This window comes from Oenanthe melanoleuca, chromosome 4, assembly GCF_029582105.1.
Source record: "Oenanthe melanoleuca isolate GR-GAL-2019-014 chromosome 4, OMel1.0, whole genome shotgun sequence".
Taxonomy (NCBI): Eukaryota; Metazoa; Chordata; class Aves; order Passeriformes; family Muscicapidae; genus Oenanthe; species Oenanthe melanoleuca.
Window position 1 is genome coordinate 61,815,776 of NC_079337.1, and position 20,836 is coordinate 61,836,611.

The 20,836-nt window shown below is 50.0% G+C and overlaps 1 protein-coding gene across 2 annotated transcripts; it reads left to right on the top strand.

Moving 5' to 3' along the window:
- The first annotated feature begins 5,858 nt into the window (after positions 1–5,858).
- On the top strand, positions 5,859–20,389 carry LOC130252218 (multiple epidermal growth factor-like domains protein 9). Of its 2 annotated transcripts, none has more exons than XM_056489580.1 (9): positions 5,859–6,209; positions 9,089–9,634; positions 10,928–11,063; positions 12,918–13,006; positions 14,655–14,718; positions 15,035–15,123; positions 17,336–17,448; positions 17,850–18,006; positions 20,103–20,389. In XM_056489580.1, exons 1-9 carry the CDS (start codon positions 6,155–6,157, stop codon positions 20,252–20,254), a joined length of 1,401 nt encoding a protein of 466 aa, XP_056345555.1. In that variant the 5' UTR covers positions 5,859–6,154; the 3' UTR covers positions 20,255–20,389. The 2 variants fall into 2 exon arrangements, with proteins under 2 accessions (XP_056345555.1, XP_056345556.1); XM_056489581.1 differs by lacking the exon at positions 5,859–6,209 and adding an exon at positions 8,810–8,896.
- The last annotated feature ends 447 nt before the right edge of the window (positions 20,390–20,836 follow it).

Here is a 20,836-nt window from a genome sequence, read left to right on the forward strand (position 1 = left end):
CTGGTGCTGTTCTTAATTACCAAATTGTTCATTGTACTAATAGTTGAGTTGCTGTACTACCAGCCTGAGTCCAAACAGCCAAATTGCCTGATGAGGTGTATTTTTTCAGATATGTGACATTGTTTCTATAGGAGCATTTCAGAGTTGGCCTTTCAAAGCTGACAAGTGGTGGTTTTGGTTTAGGCTGTTTGTGAGTAGATTTACTGAAATACCTGCTCTTGCTCTGTGTGTGGGTTCACTGAAAGCTGATGAGCCCTGGGTGCTGTGTCTGCAGTGTGTGGGTGTGCCTGTGCTGAAGCACTTGGGCCACAGCTGAGATCTGATGGTGTGAGGAAGTTCTGCCATGCCCAGGTTCTGTGGATGAGGTGTGGAAGTGTGGAGCAAACCCTGTTGTTCTTCAATGCTGCCTTTATCTGAATTGGAGCAATGGTGGCTTCTCTCAGTTTTGAGTGCTGCAGAAGATGGGTGTGTTTTGGGATAAGTGGTTTTTAGGGTGGGGTTTGTTGTGGGTTTTTAGAAACTGTTTTCATACTCATATACTGTTCTAGGGTCGGTTCTGTGATAAGCATGAAGGTTTGTCTTACAGTGTTATGTGGAGATGTGTGGTTGGCCTTATCCCAATTTCCCTATGTGCAGCTGTGTGAAATGGGTCTATTCCACTTGCTTGTGCTGGGGTGATGCCAAACTTAGAAGTTTTTCTTTTCTGTGTCAAGTTGACCTTATCAAATAGCCAGGAAAGGAATTCTGTTCCAAGTCAGCTGCTCTGGTAGAATGCTTGGGATGAAAGCTTTGGGAGAGGTTGAGATGAACACTTCATTTGTTATTTCATAGGAGACTTGCTCTCTGAGATTTCCTGGTGCCCAGACCCTGATACAGTCCTCATGGACAGGGATGTGCCAATTCACCTGCCTGCTGAGGCTGGCCTGGGCAGAATCAGACCCAGCTGGTTTTAGCAGTCCCTCTACCACTGGACACTCTGCAGAGGCTTAGCTGGTACGAGACTGTAGGGGATGTAATGTTTAGGATGTTGCTCTAGGTCTAACCCTTAAGACTGATGATGGACCAAACACTGTCTTCTTCCAGACCTGGGCAAAGCTGTGCCAGATGCTGTCCTGTAATTCTGAGTGCCTTTAGAGAGAGCTTGAACCTCTTGGACCTCTCCTGCCACATGGGTATGTGTGTGTGTGTACAGGCTCTCCTGAGAGCAGGAAGGAGAAAATTAGGCAAGGAGCAAAACCTGACTGTTCTAAAGTAAATGAGGTGACTGTTTCCAGAACCTGCTGTTTCAAGACACTTGCATTGTACTATCCCTGGAATTGCTCAAGGCCAGGTTGGATGGAGGTTGGAGCAACCTGGTCTAGTGGAAGGTGTCCCTGCCCATGGCTGGGGGATTGGAACTGAGTGATCTTTAATGTCCCTTCCAACTGAAAACATTCTGGGATTCTGTGACCTTTTCTTGGGGAACTTGGGGAGATTTCCTTATTTGGCTCTCAGAATGTGGTTCCTGTGTAGCATTTGGTTTTATAATATACTTATTCTTTCTTGGTAGAAGTTTAATGAAAACAGAAAGTAATTAGCTTCTCTGAATGATTGATTGAACTTCTCACTAACATGTAAACTTGGCTCTAGTGCCTACCTCATCATCTGGTGTCACTGAAGTCCATAATCTCTCTTTTTTCCCTTTTAATCTTTAAATTATATTTTTAAAAATTTTTTAATATGTTTCCTGACATAGGAGTTGGCAAGAGAAGCTGATCATGTGCTAAAATTTTGTGATCATCTGATCATTGATCCAGAGCTGTTGGCCAGGGGGACCCAAGCTGTGCCTCAATGGAAGGTGTTTCCTCTTTCCCTCCTCCAAATGCTGCAGGCATGAACAGCACAGGCAGCACCCCCTGCACTTGTTCCGCCTAAAACACCAGCTGGGTTTGACCTCTGTCTTTAGAACTGACTAACACTCAAGACACACTGGTCCATTTAAGACCACATTTTTAATTGATGGGGGACTAAATAAGAATTAAATGTTCTGTGCTGCTTGTGAGAAAATAAACTTCTAGCTTCTGTATATGATTGATTGGCTAAACCATCAGATCCCTGCTGCAGTACAATACCTTTCCTTTGGCTAGCTCTGCTCTTTTTTTATTATTCCTTCTAAACACAGGCACAAAAGAAATACTTTAAAAAAAAAAAAAAAAAAGAGGCGTGACATTTTCGTTTCAAAGTGACTATAGTAACTTTTAACTTCTATTTTTTATTTCAATTCCTCCAGCTCCCTTTTGTGGGTCTCGTTATTGCACGTCCCCAGCAGCCACCGCTGCCGGAGGTTTCTCGGGCGCAGTTCGGGCGGAGCAGCTCGCAGGGCAGTTTTTGGGGCGGTGCTTTGGTGCGGCCCGGGCGGGGCGCTGTCCCTGTGTCCCCTGCCCAGCGCTGTGGTGCCATCGCGTGGCCGTTCGCTCACCGAGAGGTTTCGCCGTCCAGAGCACAAAGCCCTGTGTTCTCTGGGAACAGTGGTGGTGCTTTTAGTTTGTTTTTTTCTCACCTCTGTAGGAGTGTCCTGGCCCCCTCCTGGGCACAAAGCTGTTGACTGCTAGTTAAAGCGGCATCCCTAATGCCTGGACCCTGTCCTTTTTTATGGGAGTCTGTGGATATACCTGGGAATGACCTTGCATCCAGGAAGGGTCTGGATTTGCTGTTGCTTCCCAACACAGCCCATGGGGTGCTGCATTCCAGGGGAAATCAGGAGTGCTTCTGCTTTTTTGTCTGCAGAGGAGCAAGGGATACCTGCAGCTGGTACCTCTTCTGCACACAGCCAGGAATCACAACCTATATTTCTTGAAGAAAAGTCTTTTCCAAGAAAAAGCCCCTGTCAGAATCCAGCTTGCAGTTTGCCTGAATATGTTGCTCTTTCTCATCAACAGCAGCAGCTCAGCCCATCCCCAGTTTCTAGCTCAGCACCAGGGTGAGGGTCAGCAGCACTTCCAAAGGACCACAGTCCTGTCAAATAGCTGGATACAGCACACCAAGCACCACCATTTTTTCCAGAGTCATGGGAACAGGACAGCTTTGCAGAAGAACCTTGTAAAGCCTGGGGAGCTCAGAGATCCAAGTCTGCCCTCAGCAGATGTCACATCTTTCTCTTGCTCAGCTTGGATGGATCAGGGCAGCCTGGGACAAGAGCTGTCCTTTGCAGGCTGAGCAAGGCCAGGGAGCTGGCACGAACTGGAGTGCTGGAACAGGATGCTGTGTTCCTGGGAGAAGTGTCATTGCTCCTGTCTCTGCCCTGTAAGCTCTGAGGGTGGAAGGCACTGTCTGGTTTGTTTGGGGACACAAGGTCTGCCAACTATGGAAGAGCAACAGAACTGACAAGAACAGGGCCCTGTGCCAGCCTAGGACATGGCTTTTGATAAACCATGACACTGCTCTTTATTTTCTGTGAACCAACTAGCAAAAGCATTTAATATCAATGGAGACAGGCCCAGGCAGGTCAGGAATTTATGAATTTGTCTGTAATTTTTTTTGCCCTGAAGTAGCATTAGATTTTCCTTGTCAGAAGTTTATTTCCAGCTTGCCTAGTTGCTAAAACAATTGAGAGCAAAGCAGCCTTTCTTATCTCTCACCTGGGCTCTGGTAGCTCACCCCAAAAGAGGGCTCTGAGGGCACAGGAAGGGCTTTAATGCCCATTTTCCCTTTCTCTTCCATATGTTAGGCTGAAACTCACAGTGAAAATGCTGCCCCATCCAGTTCTGAACTGCTTTTCCAGTGTGTACATGGGTGCTGTAGCTGCTCAGCAAATGTGTGACTTGTTCTGGGACTGAGGAGTGTGGGAAAGCTCCCACTGTGGGCTATGCAGCTGTGGGATGGAGGGGACTGATCTGCTGACAGCTTCCCTAGCAGGATCAATCTCACTGGGTAATTGCTGGCAGTGTTTTACCAGTGCACGGAGCTGCTCCATCCTTCAAGTGCTGCTCCTGCAGAAGTTGTCCCTCCCTGCAGAGCCTCAGCCCACTGGAGAGTGGATGGCCCAGAACAGGTTCTTCACACAGACTGAGATCAAACATCCTGTGCAGAGACTTGTAAAACCTGTAAAGCCGAGCAGAGCAATGCTTGCTTGAGAGGTCTCCCTGCAGGGGAGGGGCAGCCCCCTACCCACCCCTGCCTTGTCCAGAGCCTCTGGGCAGCATCTCTGTGCTGCCAGGGCCGAGTCCTTGAGCCTCAAGTCTTGCTTGTGATCACTTTGGCAGTCATCACTTCAGGTTAAGGTTTATCTGACAGTGTTGGAAGCCAGCTGGTCACAGTCTGACCTGCACCCACCCAAACTGGTGACACCAGAGTGGAGGAGGCTGTCCTGTCTCTGCAGCTACCATGGAGAAGGACAGTTAGGCAGACTGTCACTGCCAGAGACAGGAGGACAAGAAAGTGTCCCTGGCCCCAAGCCAACCCCATTTGGGCCACTGTGAGGAAAGCCTGAGGGTTTGTGTTAGAGCAGGCAAGTTTTGGCTCATCATGTTTGGTCCTATTGAGGATCCTGGAGCACAAGGGACACGAGCAGTGCATGACAGTGCCTGATTTCACTGAATGTGCTGCTGTGGGGGCTGCATGTGGAACATCCACAATCCTGTATGTTACAGATAAAAACGAGATCAAGCCAAATTAAATACGATTAAAATAAGCGATATTTGTTTTGCGACCGAAACACGGTCCTCGATAGCCACAGTCAAACAGAACAGCGCCGAGCCCGGGGTCGGCATCGGGTGAACACACAATGATTCGAACTCTATCGCTCCAAATCCCCAAATGTTCGCCAAGCAGCTTTGGTTAGTCCAGTTTTTAATACAGTTTTTCTTTGTCCGGAGCGGACGTCTTTGTCTTCTCTTGTCGTTCAGCATATTAATGTAGTTTTCTTTCACCGCGTTGAGCTGGACAAAACCATATCCTGGGAGATGATGAATTTTGATGAAGGCAAGTTCAGGTTTACAGGAAGATGGAATTGAGATGTAACTTGATGATTTTGGTTTACTGGAAACGGGCATTCAGATGTATTTTTCTTGATGGCTCTGATTGCCTAAGTGTGGGTGCTTATCGGGCTCTTATCTTTTGGATGTTCCTTGGACAGAGCCATCTCCACCCCGGCTACGTCTATTGTCTTGCTAACCCAGCTCTTCAGCTTTGGTTGGCAGTTACAGTGTTGCAATTAAGCAATCCCTGTTCCTCCGTTTGCAGCTTTTGGTTTTTAAGTTTTTTATTACTTTACTCATACAGACATTGCTTATTTTGCATTAATTTACAACTTTACACGACTTACATTATAATATATATTACACTGTATGAGTAACCCTGTGGCATTCAGCTGAATGCTGAAGGAAATCCTTGGCAATGCTGATTGCTGAACAGTGGGGGCAGAGGGAAAGGGGGGATCTTCCAAAGCAGGGCTGCAAGGTAAGGAAAACATGGGGACAGTGTCCTCAGGTGACCCAGCAGGCAGTACAGACACTGGAACACGTGGAAAATGAGGTGGGGCCTCATTAAACTTAATGCTCTCTCCGCAAACTCCTCATCATCACCAGGATCTGTGAGCCTGATCCTGATGACAACTTGCTGCACCAAGCTGACACCATGGGGGCAGCTGGGGAGGGAGGGGCAGTGAAATGCTGCTTGGGAGAGCTCTGTGCTCGCCAGAGGCTGTGTTCTGGTTACAGCATGGCTGGCCCCAGTTAAAATGGGAACTCGTCTGGGGGTGTTTTTCTTGTTTCTCTTCTCTCAGGAAACCCCGTGTGTCTAAGAAATGAAATCCTCTCACTTGACGAGGTCACGGGGGCTGGCCCGCAGCCAGGCTGGGTTCCCATGCTGCTCTGCCATTCCTCCCAGGAGCCCATCACCTCCTCCAGAGCACTCCTGGATTTCTGCAGTTCTGAGGGGATCTCTGCTGCTCTGGGTGCTGCTGTGTGCTCTGCTCTCAGCAGGCCATATCCTCTCCAGACCTGGTGCAGTCTCCGAATATAAACCCCCCTTTGTTGGGCAGAGGTTGACTTGACTGAGCCGCATGATCAGTCAGGTGACAAAATTGGGCACAAAAGCGGAGCAGAATGAGCAGCTGGCTGAGGGCAATAGCTGCTGATCTTGCCTCTTGACAGGCTGTGCTACTCCTCAGGGAAAAATGAGTGCCTGGCCCTGTCTTCTGCTGTGGAGCTTAACCGTGGTGTGTTTCACAGGTGAGTCCTCCTGACACGGGGTTTCTCTTTGTTGGCTGAGCACAGGGTGAAGCCATAATGGGGCTGTGGGAGCCCTCGGCTTCACCAGCGTGGGCTGCAGCCGTGGGCAGGGCTGGGGGAAGGCAGGGAAGGAAATGAGTGTTGAAACACAGGCAATGCTAGAAGTGGGATGCATGTGGTAAATACAAAAATTTGCTTTTGCAAGAAGAAAAGGAAAAAGAAGGAGAAATAGAGCTGTATTACTCTGCATATTGAGGATTTTTTAAAACCCCAAGGAGCAGGATGCCTGTTGGAAGGTTGGCAAAGATCAGCTCTCTATTCCTCCCTGACATCCTCAAGACTCTTGTTCGTACCAAGGTGTCACTCACAAAATGTCACATCCTTCATGTTCCCTGGACATATTTCAGGTGATTTACAGTGCTCCTTTAAAAAAAAAAAAAAAAATAAAAGAGGCTCTAGGAAGCAAAATTGCTGTTCCATGACATAGACTGTAAGTGCAGGAGAGAAAATGGTTTGCCTGATGAAGCTGAGGTTGTTTGAGTACTGGTTTTTCACACCTGTGACAGACTATAACTGGTAAAATACACAAACATTTTATTGGTGCTCAAAACTATTTTTTTCAGCCTGCTGACTTACTTTTTCTCCAGAAGTTGTGTAAATCATTAAGAAGTACTGGCTACCAAAGATTATTGATGGCTACTGAAGTTTTGTAAGCAACTCTACTACTTTTAGTAACGTGTTGTGGAAAACTACTTTCCATTTTAAAAAATTCTTCTTAAGAGTATCACCATTTTACATTAAAACAAACTAACCCATGAAACATATTCAATTAAAAAACCCCAGCAACAACAACAAAATTCATCCAGCTCTGGGCAGTCCAAGTTGTTGAAACTTCTGCAGGGTTTGTGCCTTGGGGACAGGAGGGAGCTCTGGGAGATCAGACTTTGATCTCAGAGGTCCTTCTGAGAGGTTTTCCCTGGGAATTTGACAGTACCCTTAACTTAGTGCGAGTGCTTAATTAGGATCAGTTTAGTGGATCTCAGGGCTGACTCAGTTTGTTGCTAGAAGTGAGGAAAAAGCAAGCAGACTGTCTTCAACCCCTAAGGCAGGGGATTCAGGTGAGGGGAATTGTGCATTTTTGTTTTGGGTGGAGCCTTGTCGACAGCAGCAGTGTCCAGTGTGGGCACTGTGGAGCTGCTCTCCCTGCCTCAGACCAGTGCTGGCACCTGTGTCCCCTTGAGCCTGGGGCAAACCAGTGTGTTACAAAATGATCACTGTTAGATTTGGTGTCTCTGTTTTAGGGCTACAGCAAGAAAATGAGATTTAGTTCAGTTGGTGCTGAATATTATTGGCACAGTGCTAATAATGCCAATGTTGTGGGTTTGATCCACATATGGGCCATTCACTTAAGAGCTGGAGTCCATGTTCCCCTGGGTCTCTTATAGCTCAGACCATTCTGTTAATTCTTTAAAACCTGGGCAGTGGCCCAGATGTCTGGGTGCTCATCTCCTTTACTCACTAGCTACTCCAAGATGGGTTTTGGCACAAAGCAGGCAGTCAACAACAGGAGGGAGCACTCTCAGCAAACTGTCTCCACGTGATCACAACCTTATAAAGACTCTTTTAACCACTGTCCTGATCCTGCAGCAGAACTTTAACTGCCATCAGCTTGGTGTGCATGTGGATGTTCTGGTGCCCACAGTGTCTGGCCTTGCATGGTGGGTACAAAATTGAGAGAGAAATGAAGGGCTGGGAATGAATCAGGGCTGGGGAAAAGCCTGCAGGGATGTGGGTCTGACACCTGACAGCTTGTGCTGTCACCCATCTTGTCACCCTGCCTGTGTCCTTCCTCACCTACATCCCACTGTTGGTCAGCTGCACTCTTTGACCTCCTTGGAAACCATAAACCAATTCCTTAGGAGTACCTGTGTTTTCCATGGCACTGGGCATGGATTGCCAGGGGGGCTTAGCAGGTGTGTGCTGCTTGGAAGAGCATTTACACCCCACAGTAGCAGCTCCAGTTCCTACTGGTGCTGTGTAAGGTTGGGTGTTTTCAGAAGTTACTGTGAGTATTGAGTAAATTCCTGCCCTGAGTTCCTGAACCCAGCTGGTGGGCACAGCTGCTGTGGCAGGAGCTGACTGTTTTGGTTTTCCTTTTCTTAGAACCACACTGCTAAATTAACAACAACCCACTGCTTTCCATGCTCAGTTTCTTGGGTCTCTCCTCTGTTAGAAACTTAGGGCATTACCCATGGCTGTGCCAAGGGATGTCTTCCATCACCAGATGATGTTCCAGTCCACGAGGTATCACAGCAAAACAACGTGAGCTGCAGTAATTCCTCCTTTCTCTACAGATTTCAGCAATCCTCACTCTGAGGAGGGATTTCAGAATTAAAGCAAGTCTTGGCCTTGGTTCCCTTCTGGTTACTGGATGTATCACCAAAGCAGCTTAAAAAAACCTGAGCCCATGTCTTTTCTTGGCTGATCTGTCTAAGGGAGATGGGATAAAGCAGTCAGCTGCTTGACAAACATCTTAAATCAGATTGTCATGAGATCTCAGCATAATCAGTCTCAAGGAGCTAACAAAACTGGCTGTTTCAGGCAATTCTCACACCCATGAGTCAGACCTCCTGGACATTGGCATCTACTTATTTGTGACCTCATGGACCCACTAATTTATTTCCTTGGTAAGTCTTCCATGTGCAGACATGCTCAGGTGCTGCCTCACATCTTGCTCTCTAGTGTAACACAGCAGAGGGGAGTTTATGAACATCAAACAATGATACATGGTTTAAGAAGTTGATAAAGAGCTAAATGAGAAGCTATCATTAAAGGGAGAACAATAATTCAGCCTCTAATTATGTATTTTCTTCTCTTAGGTATTGCTGTAGGCCAGACAACCAGCACTGATGTCCCCATTTCATCAACCCCAGCACCTCCCAGTGCAACCAGCACTGAGGTTCCCATTGCATCAACCCCAACATCTTCAATTACAACCAGCACTGAGGTTCCCATTTCATCAGCTCCAGCATCTTCAAGTACAACCAGCACTGAGGTCCCAGTTGCATCAACCCCAGCACCTCCCAGTGCAACCACTGCTGCAGCCTCTGCTCCCCCAGCTGCTCCTGCAACACTCTCAGCTGGACTGACACCAGCCACTGCAACCCTTGCTGCATCCACAGGAGCTCCATCTGCTGATCCAAGCACAAAAACCCCTGCCCAGACTCTGCCCAGCACCACGGGGACTGTCCCCACCTCTCCAGCACTGACAGGCAGCTCCAGCAGTGCCCCAGCGTCCCCTCCAGGAGTGACCACGTCCCCTGGGCTGCCATCAGCACCCCCCAGCACCCCCCAGCCCTCCAACTGCAGCACAGTGAATGTGACAGCCTGTGCCCTCTGCCCCCCAGGGACAGTCCCCACCCAAGGTAAGGGTCCCTGCTCCCAGCTCCTGCCTCCAGGGAAGAGGGATTTGTCAGGGGATGTGAAGCCAGCTCTTGTTCTTGTGCTGGAAGCTTGGACAGGCAGCACGAGAGGGATTTGATTCATTTCACCCTTCTGAAATCAAAGACTTTGCTGGCCTTGTGCTATGTTCTGGTCCTCCTGAGGCTTCCCCAGTGGGGTGACAAAGTAGTCAGATTGTGGCACAATTGTAACACAAGTACAATTTGATTTATTGGCAGAACATCATTTTGGGGTCCAGGGCCAAATACAAGGTCATGTTCCAATTGTCTCAAATGTTTGAAAGAGAATCTCTTCTATAGAAGCAGCCTTCTTCCATGGCCTGAGAAAATACTTGACCAACCTCTATTGTGGTCAGCACAGTATACAGTGCACAGTATAACCTTTCCCAGGAGTTATTTGTTGTAATGTGGTTGGGTTTTGATTTCAAACACCACCACCCCATCCCACAAAAAAAAAAATCTCAAGATAATAGTTATCCAAAATACAAGTATTGTACTTTCTGCTTATTCCCTGCACTGCAGGGCACTTAAAAAAAAAAAAAAAAAAAAAAAAAAAAAAAAAAAAAAAAAAAGCAGCTCTGATGCTTTAGGGTGAATCTGCAGAGGACAGGAGTTATCTCCCACCTCCATTTTATGCAGGATATTCTTTGACAGGGCCTTCTCCTCTTACCTGTGTTGCTGGTGCAGCTGCAGTAAATCCCACCCTGTTCCTCTGTGTGGCTGGGATTGCTTTTGTGGAGCAGAGAGGGGCAGAAGTTGCCTGCTGGCAATGCCTTGGTACCTGTGCTCAAAGAAAAGCTGTTGCTGCTTAAGGCAGATCCTTGATTCTGGGGCATTACTCTTCAGTTCTGCTTCCTACAAGATTAAATTATCAGTAATCTAAAAAAGTGTATTGGCTGTTTGATTTTTGTTTTTTCCCTTTTGATTTTTTTTTGTGTGTGTTGGAGGGAAAAGAAGGAAAATTTTCCTGGCCCTTCAAATTAAAGAAGGGAAAAGCAGTCAGAGCTAAATTACTGGATATCCACATGGATAGCATTGACTCCTTAGATCATCTTTTGGTTGCTCTCAGCTTGCTAACAATGGACATAATTAGCAGCATAATTAGCATGGACACTGCAGTTTCTATTCTCTATGAATGCCTTGCCAGAGGAACTGCATCCCAAAGCTCCATCCTTTGTGGCAGTGACCTGTCCTGGCAGACACAGGGGTTCCAGTCAAGTCTGCCAATCCTGATCCTGACTTTTTGTCCCAATTTAGGCACAGTGAGCTGCTGGTGCTGCGGTGGGGGCTCGTGCAGTGACCCCAGTGCCTGCAGCCCCTGCCCAGCTGGCCACTACCAGCCCCAAAGTGGGCAACCATCCTGCCTGCCCTGCCCACAGGGCTCCTACAGCAGGTGAGTGACTGAGCCCTGGGCGTGGGACTGCGTGGTGCAAAACACTTCCAGCTGGAAAAATCTCTTCCTTTGGGCTGTAGGAAGTGCTGCCAGGGCTGTTTCTCAGATTCTCCTCCTCAGGAAACCTTGGTGTGGATGTGCTTGTGCTGAGGGCTGTCCCTCTGTGGGCTCCTCTTTTTTATCCTCATGCCTTTTGTGTGCACTGAGGGAACGTGCTGCTTTGTGGTGGGGACACACTTGGCAGTAAGGTGTGGGTTCATCTGCTCAGCTTTTCTCTAGGATATGTCTGACCAACAGGCTCCATCTCCCTGCTTTGCCCAATTACTTTCTCAATCCCTATTTTCTTGCCCCTAAGGCATCTCATTACATTTGAGTCACTGGCATCTCAAGCAATTCCCTCAGCTGACAGAGAGTGGAAAAGCTGACAAGACATCCCAGCCAGGAGCCCAGCCTTGCAGCTCCCCCAGGCTGCCTCATCCAGAGATGCTGTGCAAGTGTCCTCTGGCTGTGGGGACACCTGCATGTGCTGCTCTCTCCATTTCCATGGGATTTTCTCTTGCTGTATCCATGTCTGCAAGCACTGAGCTGTGTTCTTTGTGTGGTGGCAAGAGCCTCCCAGGGCTGTTTCCACTGCAGAGCAGCTCCATTTGGAACAATCCTGGGGAATGGCACCAAACTCTGGCTGTAGGAAGGGTGACCTGGCTGTGCAGTTTGTTTGCAGCAGCCCCTGAGCTCGAGGTGCCAGCAGCATCTTCCTCTGTGCTCCCCCAGTTTTGTTTGTGCTGTGAGGACCTGCCTTAAGAATGTACTCCCAAATGGCTTTAAAAGCAGCCAGGAGCAGTCTGCAGGCACACAGAGCTGCTGCTGCTGGGGTGTGCAGAGGGCAGGGACAGGGAGGGTCAGGCAGCAGCTCTGGGTGGGTGCCAGAGCAGGGACCAGGAGTGGGGGATCTGGAGGGGACCTGGGGGTGCAGTGTGTGCATGGCCAGCTCCTGGTGGCTGCCTGGGCTTCCATGGGACATTTAACATTTAACATTGCTGTTGGAGAATTTGGCCTCCCCCCTCCCTGCAGCTTTGAGTGGCTTCTGCTGGCACATGTGCTGCATTGGTTTGTTCACAGCAAAGTATTTGCTGTTTCCAGTTGGTTTTGGGGGTTTAGGGTTTGTTTCTTTGTTTTCTGCAAATCTCGTGCAGCCCTGTAGTTTCTGAAGGAATTGCAGAGCATGTCCTTGTTTTCCTCCAAAGCATCTCTGAGCATGTTACCAAATTCGTATACCCCATACTTGTTGAGGGGGGTTTGGCTCTGTCAGTGATGAATGTAAAATCTTCCTCTTTCCCTGCCTTTGCCTCATTTCCTCCCCTTCCTCCTGGAGAATTTTGCCTCCCTTTTCCCACAGTCCCTGCTATTTAAGGTCAGGGCTCTCACGTGTCACTGCCTGTGGTTTAGGTCCTTTTTTTCAGCTCCTGATTCCCAAGAGTGGAGCAGCTCCTTTTGAAATCTCTGGTGGATGCTGAACAGCAAACACCTTCCCTATTCCATTTTCAAGAGTGGATTTAAGAGTCTGACTTAAGCCAAGGGTTTTAAGCCTGACCACAACATATTTTTCAGATAGTCCCTTTACATATTGCCCACAGGCACAGGGCACTTCTAATGTTAATAATACACAAAACTTTAGTTTTTTAGTGGACCTTTAACATTCAAGTGAGTTCAAACTGATGCTTTTCTGCCTGAACTCCTTTTCCATAATTGCTCTATTTCTAGACTAGCCAGTGTCACGTTCTGCTCTCTCTTCTCCAAGTGGAGAGAGGCTTGGGTGACCTAAACTGTGTTCCACTCTGCTCCCTTCCCTCCCAGCTTCCCAAGGAGCACCGAGTGTCTTCCCTGCCCACCAGGACATTTTGCTAATGAGTCTGGGGCTGCAGTCTGCAGAGCCTGTGAGCGAGGTAGGCTTTGGTCCTTGTTCAACACAAATGCATTTTCATCACATTCATCACACCATGCTTTTTCCCAGGGCCAGATGCAAGTACCAGGTAACTTAAAAGCACTGAAAGGTAAACAGGCTAAAAATAGCCCTGCAGATCTCTTCCCTGTTCTGTTGTTATTATCTCAGCCATGCTTGTTTTTGCAACAAGTTAATGCTAACTCTGCAATGAAAGTCAGGAATAAAGTTTTATGAAATTCACTTTTGGCACAAGGGGGAAGCGTTGTCAGGAAAATAAAATACTCTCTATTTCTGATAGCAAAAATGAGTCTAAACCATCTTTGTTTTCATTTAGGCAATCTTCTGCAGTCTGAATATTAAGTGTAATACTCTCCTTACTTTCCACACATGAAAACTGGGGTTTTAAAAAGGAGCTGCTTTGCACCTGGCTAATGCCCTCAAGCCTAGTACAATGTGTTTGCAGATGGGGTAACAGCATGTGCAGAACAGAACAGCACTCACTTATGCAAACCCCTAATTAACACATGCAGTGCAGCAGCTCCTCTGCACCCAAAATGGGGTCCTTGCACAACTGTTCCTTTGAAAATCCACCCACCGAGCTGCTGGGCTGTACCTAAACCTTGTCTGTCACTTGCTGAGTTTGGGAGGAACAAAATCTGACTGGTGGCAGCAATAGGGTCTGTCACTGCCTTTACTCAGCAGATCTGAGCACTGTGTTAGACAACAGGGGAATCTGTGGGGGTGGTCCCTAAATCCTGCAAGTATAAATGTAAAAAGTTCCTTTTTCCTTGCAGGGAGAGAGGAAGTGAGTTTGGTTTCATCCTGCTCTGCCTCAGCCTCTGCTGCCTGGTGCAGATCTAGGCTTGAGGCAGATCTTACCCACCACATCCAGCTCCTCTCTGAGCCTTGACTCTGTCCCATGTGGGCAGTGACCATGTTGTGCCCATCAGGCAGGTCCAAACCCACCTGAATGCCAAGTGCTGCTCTCAGCTTTCCTGTTGCTGTGGTGGGACTCACAGGTTGGGTCCTGCTGGCCCCTGGGCACTTTGGGGCACTTCACTCCTCTTTGTGCTTTGGGAAGGGCCTGTGCATGTCCTCCTGCCCATCCTGGTCCTCGTGGTGCAGGGAGGGGCTCTGCACCAGCAGAGCCATCTTGGCTGGTGGGACTTTGTCCTTCCTTTTGCAGGGAAGAAGATGCACCCTGGGCTGGGGAAAGTCTGGAAGGGCTGGTGGGACCAGAGAGGTTTTCCCTGCCAGAAACCTGCTCCAGATGAATAACCTGGGAGCTGGCACTGGGATCACCTATTCCAGCTTCATTCCAGTTCAGCCTGTGGTGCTGGGAATGGTGGCAGGTTTCCTTGCCTCCTTGGGGTGCTTTTGAGTGATGTGAGATGTGACACCAGGGGAATCAGGCAGAGCCCTCCGTGCATCCCTCAACATGGCAGAGGGCAGCAGGGAACTTCCATTGCTCTTTCAGAGCTTCTGACAAATATAACCCCAAATATCCTGAATTAACCCCTGAAATGCCACCTGAAGCGTGTTGTGGGGAGTTGTTTGGTTGCTTGCAAAATGGACACGAGCAAATACACAACAATGTGGGGCAGAGATGTGGAGGCAGGATCCTGAATCCTTGCTCTTTTCTTTTTCAGGCTATTTTAGCTCCAAGCAAAATGCAGCTTTTTGTCTGCCTTGCCAGCCAGGATCATTTTGCAAGTAAGGAACCTCGTGGGGTGCAGGATCTCAGGTGGACAGGGAGGGAGGGTTTCTTTAGCCACTGAGCTGGAACCACCAGTGTAGTGCCCAAAGACAAGTCACCAGGACACCACAGGTGTCCCTGACCATGGCATGGAATGGGCTTGGAATGAGATGATCTGTGAGGTCCCTTCCAGCCCAGACCGTTCTGTGACAGAACAGCAAAGGCTGGTGTGGCTGACCCTGGGGACTCCAGTGTGTAAGGGCTGGCTTTGGTGGGCTGGGCTGGTGTTGGAAGTGCTCATCCCACAGCGTGTCCCCTCCTGTCCCCTCCCAGCACCAGCAGCTGCTCGGCCTGTGAGTCCTGTCCCGGCGGGCAGGAGGCTCCGGGGGCGGCGTCGGAGGGGTGCGAGTCCTGCCCGCCAGGTAACCAGCACGGCCGGGGGAGGAGGCTGTGCCAGCCCAGCTCAGCCCAGCTCCTGCCAGGGACACTGCAGCTCCTGCCAGGGACACTGCAGCTCCTGCCAGGGACACTGCAGCTCCTGCCAGGGCCCATTGCAGCTCCAGCTCCTGCCAGGGACACTGCAGCTCCTGCCAGGGCCCATTGCAGCCCCAGCTCAGCCCAGCTCCTGCCAGGGACACTGCAGCTCCTGCCAGGGACACTGCAGCTCCTGCCAGGGCCCACTGCAGCTCCAGCTCCTGCCAGGGACACTGCAGCTCCTGCCAGGGACACTGCAGCTCCTGCCAGGGCCCATTGCAGCCCCAGCTCCTGCCAGGCCCCACTGCAGCTCCTGCCAGGGCCCATTGCAGCCCCAGCTCAGCCCAGCTCCTGCCAGGGACACTGCAGCTCCTGCCAGGGACACTGCAGCTCCAGCTCCTGCCAGGGCCCATTGCAGCTCCAGCTCCTGCCAGGGACACTGCAGCTCCTGCCAGGGCCCATTGCAGCCCCAGCTCAGCCCAGCTCCTGCCAGGGACACTGCAGCTCCTGCCAGGGCCCACTGCAGCTCCAGCTCCTGCCAGCCCAGCTCAGCCCAGCTCCTGCCAGGGACACTGCAGCTCCTGCCAGGGCCCATTGCAGCTCCAGCTCCTGCCAGGGACACTGCAGCTCCTGCCAGGGCCCACTGCAGCTCCTGCCAGGCCCCACTGCAGCTCCTGCCAGGGACACTGCAGCTCCTGCCAGGCCCCACTGCAGCTCCTGCCAGGGACACTGCAGCTCCTGCCATGGCCCACTGCAGCTCCTGCCAGGGCCCATTGCAGCTCCTGCCAGGGACACTGCAGCTCCTGCCAGGGCCCATTGCAGCTCCAGCTCCTGCCAGGCCCCACTGCAGCTCCTGCCAGGGACACTGCAGCTCCTGCCAGGCCCCACTGCAGCTCCTGCCAGGGCCCATTGCAGCTCCAGCTCCTGCCAGGGCCCACTGCAGCTCCTGCCAGGGCCCACTGCAGCTCCTGCCAGGCCCCACTGCAGCTCCAGCTCCTGCCAGGGCCCATTGCAGCCCCAGCTCAGCCCAGCTCCTGCCAGGCCCCACTGCAGCTCCTGCCAGGCCCCACTGCAGCTCCTGCCAGGCCCCACTGCAGCTCCAGCTCCTGCCATGGCCCACTGCAGCTCCAGCTCCTGCCAGGCCCCACTGCAGCTCCAGCTCCTGCCATGGCCCACTGCAGCTCCTGCCAGGCCCCACTGCAGCTCCTGCCAGGGCCCACTGCAGCCCCAGCTCAGCCCACAGGGCTGCAGGTCCCTGCAGAGCAGAGCTGTGCCCTAGTGGAGGCTTTGCCTGTGCCAGACCCTCCTGCCAGGCTGGTTCCTGTATCCTGGTCCCTGCCATGCTAGGGAGCCCAAACCCACAGCTGGGTGACAGCTCCAGCAAAAAGCATCATTCCTGGTGGTGGTGGCTCTGCTGAGGAAGGCACAGCCTTGCTGCCAGAGATGGATGCTCTGCAGGGGCAGCCTGGGGCAGAGGGACACAGGGAGGGGATGTGAGGGACATGGGGAGGGGATCTAAGGGACACAGGAGGGGATGTGAGGGACACTGCCCTGCTCCTCCCTGTGCTGTCTGAAACAGCACCAGGCTGCAGCAGGTGAGCCAGAGCTCAGGCACTGCTCTCTGGCCACCCCCATGGCAGTGGGCAGCTCCAGTCTGGACACAGCACCAGGGGTGTCTCACAGCCAGGTTGCATTTTAAACATGCAGGAAAGCATTTTACCACTTTGAGACTTGGAACTTCTGTGACCTGTCTCTCAAAGCTTGGGAAACTGAGCTGTGCTTTGAAGTCTGCTCAGCAAGTTTCAAATAGCTGGAAAAGGTGTTTGAATCCAGAATTGGAGAGGATGAAACAGTGCTGACCTCCAGCTCCCATCTTCCCTTTACACTGAAGCCAGAGCTCACTACTAAACCCCTCTCCCACTTACTCCTGCTCACTCTACTCTGTTTGCCAAGGTCTGACCCCAAATGTTCTTTAGTCCCTCTGTCTCTGTTCTGTTCTGGCCCTTTGCCACCGAACCAGGACCAAAGTCCAGGCTCAGCTTTTGTGAGCACTTAATGCTCTTTCTCCCCGTGGCTTTGAAAGCTGATTCATCCATAAGCAATTGCAAAGGTCCTGGGGTTCAGTCTCAGACCTTAATATTGTGCTTATTTGGTATTTAGGTACATTCAAGGGTCCCAATGACAGCAGATGCAAGGCCTGCAGGACAGGAGAATACCAATTACAGCAGGGCAAGGAGAGCTGTGACCTGTGCCCAGAGAGCCACTACTGCCCTGTGAGTGCCATCAGCTGGGGACAGCCTGTGGTAGCCAGAGCTAAATGCATTCAATTAACACTTTTTCTTTTTTTGTAATCTGAGCTTCCTTTCTCTTAAGCATAGACAGGGCTCTGATGCAGGGAGATGATTACAGGAGTGTGGCTTTGTGCCTGGAGCTGCCTGCTCTGGCTGGGCCATGAGGGATGGTGTGTGCATTAATGAGGGGTTTCATGGATGGGCTTGCTTGTAAGGACACCTTCTGCTCTTCCCCATACTCTAACACTGCAAAGCTGAATTTAATGATGGCAGGCTCATTCCTTTATTTCTTTTTCCCCTCACTAATGCTAAGATGTTACCTCCCTTTGCCCTGGTTGCCTCCTGCAGTTTGCTGGTGCTGAGTTGCTTCTTCTCTCGGGCAGAGCCCAGGTGTGAGCCCAGTCAGGTGCCCTCCTGATGCCTTCTGCCCCAGGGGCAGTGTGGAGCCCTCCTACTGCATGGAGCTGTTCCTGTACAAGGCAGGGGACTCCTGCCAGCTGACTCCTGCCACCATCATTGTCCTGGCCACCTTCTCAGCAGGTGAGTCTGGCTCCTCTCTGTCCTCTCCAGGCACCTCCCTGCAGCTGTGTGCTAAACCAAGCACTCTGGGGGGGTTCTCACAAGCACTGTGTGTTTCTCACAATGTCCTCACAAGCACTGTGTGTTTCTGGAAAGCTGGATTTCTAATGAAAGTCCTTCTGGCTGCCTCCAGTGCCAGTGCCAGTCCTTTGCCTTGCCCTGAAGGAAGGTGGCACAGTGCTGGATGCTTGTTTCTTGTCCCTGGGAAGCAGGGGTGTGTATGGACCCTCACACAGGGGTTCCTTGGCTGCACAAGAGTAGGAAAAAGGACAATTTCCTTTTGGTATGAGACTTGGTTTCCTGAAAGCATTACTGCCTTAAGTCATGCCACAGCACCCAGCAGGATAGGGAGCTGCTGGCTCAAACAGGGTTGGTTGTATTGATGCCAAATGTCCCTTGTATCCAAAGTCAGGACCTGCTGAGTGTGGGGAGCATCCCTCCACATGCCACCTGCTGTAAATTAGCTCACATGGGCAACCTAATGAGTGGGTGAGCTTTTTAACTGGGAAGCTGCTCAATGAATAATCATTCCAAAACAATAAATATGCATTTCTAGTCTTAGGAAAGGGAAAAAATAGAGTTCTCCTGTTTTGGGGGAGGTTTAATCAGAGAATTATGATGAAAGTGAGCAACTATTAGTGCTGTGGATTGCAAAAAGGGCAGATGAGGAAGGTGGGAGGAGGAATTTGTCTCCTGTGCCCAGAAGAGAAATCCTTAAGTGCCACTTACACTACCAGAGGTGAAAACCTTGTGTCAGGAGAGTCAAGTTATAGAGATGAGTAAGCCATCAGAGGATAAAGAGTATCCAACAAGCCTCATATTCACAGTTTCTGTGTTTCAAGTGTATTTTATGTACTTCCTGAAGACCCATTCTCCACCTGGTTGGCTGTTGTTAAAAGGAGAGAGAGGAGAGATTAAATACTTGTGTTAGTCCCCAGGTGAGCAGGACACAGAGCAAAGCTGCCTCTCCAAGAAAGCAGCATCCTCATCACACCCCTCTCTTGGCAGCTGAGGGACTCCAAGGTGCTAGGGAGGAGACAAGGCCAGCAGGGTCTGCAGGAGCTCCAGCAGCACCCTCTGATGCTGTCTCCATGGGGCTGGGAGCAGATGAGGGCTGTTCTCACAAGCTGTGGCTTGGAGCCATGAGAAAGCCTCACTGACCCCATCCCCTCTTGCCAGGCTGTTGTCCAAAAATCTGCCAGAGCAGATGCCATCTGAAGCGAGGATTAATGTGAAAAAGTAGATTAAACTGAAGTTTATGAAAAGACTGCCCAGACAGGGACAAAGGCCCATTAAGCAGCATTTGTGATAAACAAGGATCAGGGAGCAGCATTCCTGCCTCTGCAGAGCTTGCTGCAAGGGGAAAGGAAGGAGCCCACGCAGGAACCCACGAGTGTTTCACGGCTGCTCTCACAGATCAAGTGTTTACCATGGGGCTGTCTGCTCACACAACTGAAATTTGGGTGACTTTGTCTGGCCATATTGCATCACAGCAACAGATTTGTGCTCTTCTGTTCAGATCAATTTTCTCTGATGATGCTTCTGCCAGAAACAAACGAACAGAATGTCGCAGTACTTGAGATTTGCCAATTACTTCCATGTCTATGCCCAGTCCAAAAGTAATTTTTCCTGACAGCCCTGATCTCAGTCTAGACTCAGAGTTAATCTAGGTTAGTTACTTCCTGTGCTTCAGTGTGACTGCTGCACAGAGCAAATTAATCTTTCAACAAGATCCTTTTGGTGGGGTCTGCAGTGAGCAAGATGCCAAGTGGAAAACAGTTGCAGAGAGCAGAGAGTAAATGAGAGTAGGAAAGCAAGTTACTGAATTATTTCATTAAAACTTGCCATTTTTCCTTGCAGTTTCCAGGGTTAAGCTGAACAGCTGAAGCTGTTATTATTGCTAGTGGAACGTTTTTTTCCCCTCTTTTTTGACAGAGTACATAGGAGAAAAAAACCCTGTTTTACCAGAAGAGAATAGTTGAGTTGAGAAGCCTTGGAGCAAACACCTGACACTTTACCTTCCCATCTGTGAATAACTCCCATTCCTTTCTTTCCAGGTGGAATCCTTGTTTTGTTTCTGTTAATTCTGAGAAGGAAGCAAGAGCATGGCAAGCAGTCCCTGAAGTCACTGTTGCTGCCAGGGGGCTCAGGAGGACACAGCACATACGGGGGCACAGAGCACACAGAGCCAGTCTATGCTGGCTGGTAGCACAGCCAGGGCCAGCAGCCACCTGACCATGGGGTGATCCAACCCCAGGTGTGCTTCTGGGCAAGGTGTTTAACCACGAGCAACCTGTTTCTGTATGGCTAAAATCAGTGCTGGGAAATAAAACTCAGTTTTGGAGTTGTGGCTCTTTGTGCAAACCAACCCAGCTGCACTGGGCTGATGGGAAAAATCTTCCAATTCCTGGCTTTGTTCACAAGTAAATACTTTTCTCCTTTCTTCAGGGGAAAAAAAAACCCAAACTGCAATCAATCCTATCTGTTTCTCCATTTTAATAGTCAGCTCAACAGAGTGAGGACTGACTGCTCCAGTTATTGATGTCCTTTTGATACAACACTCACTTCACCCAAGCACAAACTAACATGAATATGCCTCCTGTTAGTAATATGCAATTTTTAATTTTAGCACCAGCACAAGTCAAGGGAAGGGATCCTAAAGCTCTCCCCTTCCTTTCAGCTGTGGGCAAACATGTGCAACTAAAGTAATGGTTGATTCCTGGACAAGTATGTTCCTTTTGTTTCCTGCTGTCAGGCGGTGCTTGTGTGGAGCTACAATGGTGCCTTGCAC

Bases quoted from the DNA above. Each gene is read 5' to 3' on its own strand.
- LOC130252218 (XM_056489580.1), top strand. From the start codon at position 6,155: ATGAGTGCCTGGCCCTGTCTTCTGCTGTGGAGCTTAACCGTGGTGTGT. The intron at 6,210-9,088 runs GTGAGTCCTCCT...TTCTTCTCTTAG, and splicing joins AACCGTGGTGTGTTTCACAG to GTATTGCTGTAGGCCAGACA. The intron at 15,124-17,335 runs GTAACCAGCACG...TTTGGTATTTAG, and splicing joins GTGCGAGTCCTGCCCGCCAG to GTACATTCAAGGGTCCCAAT.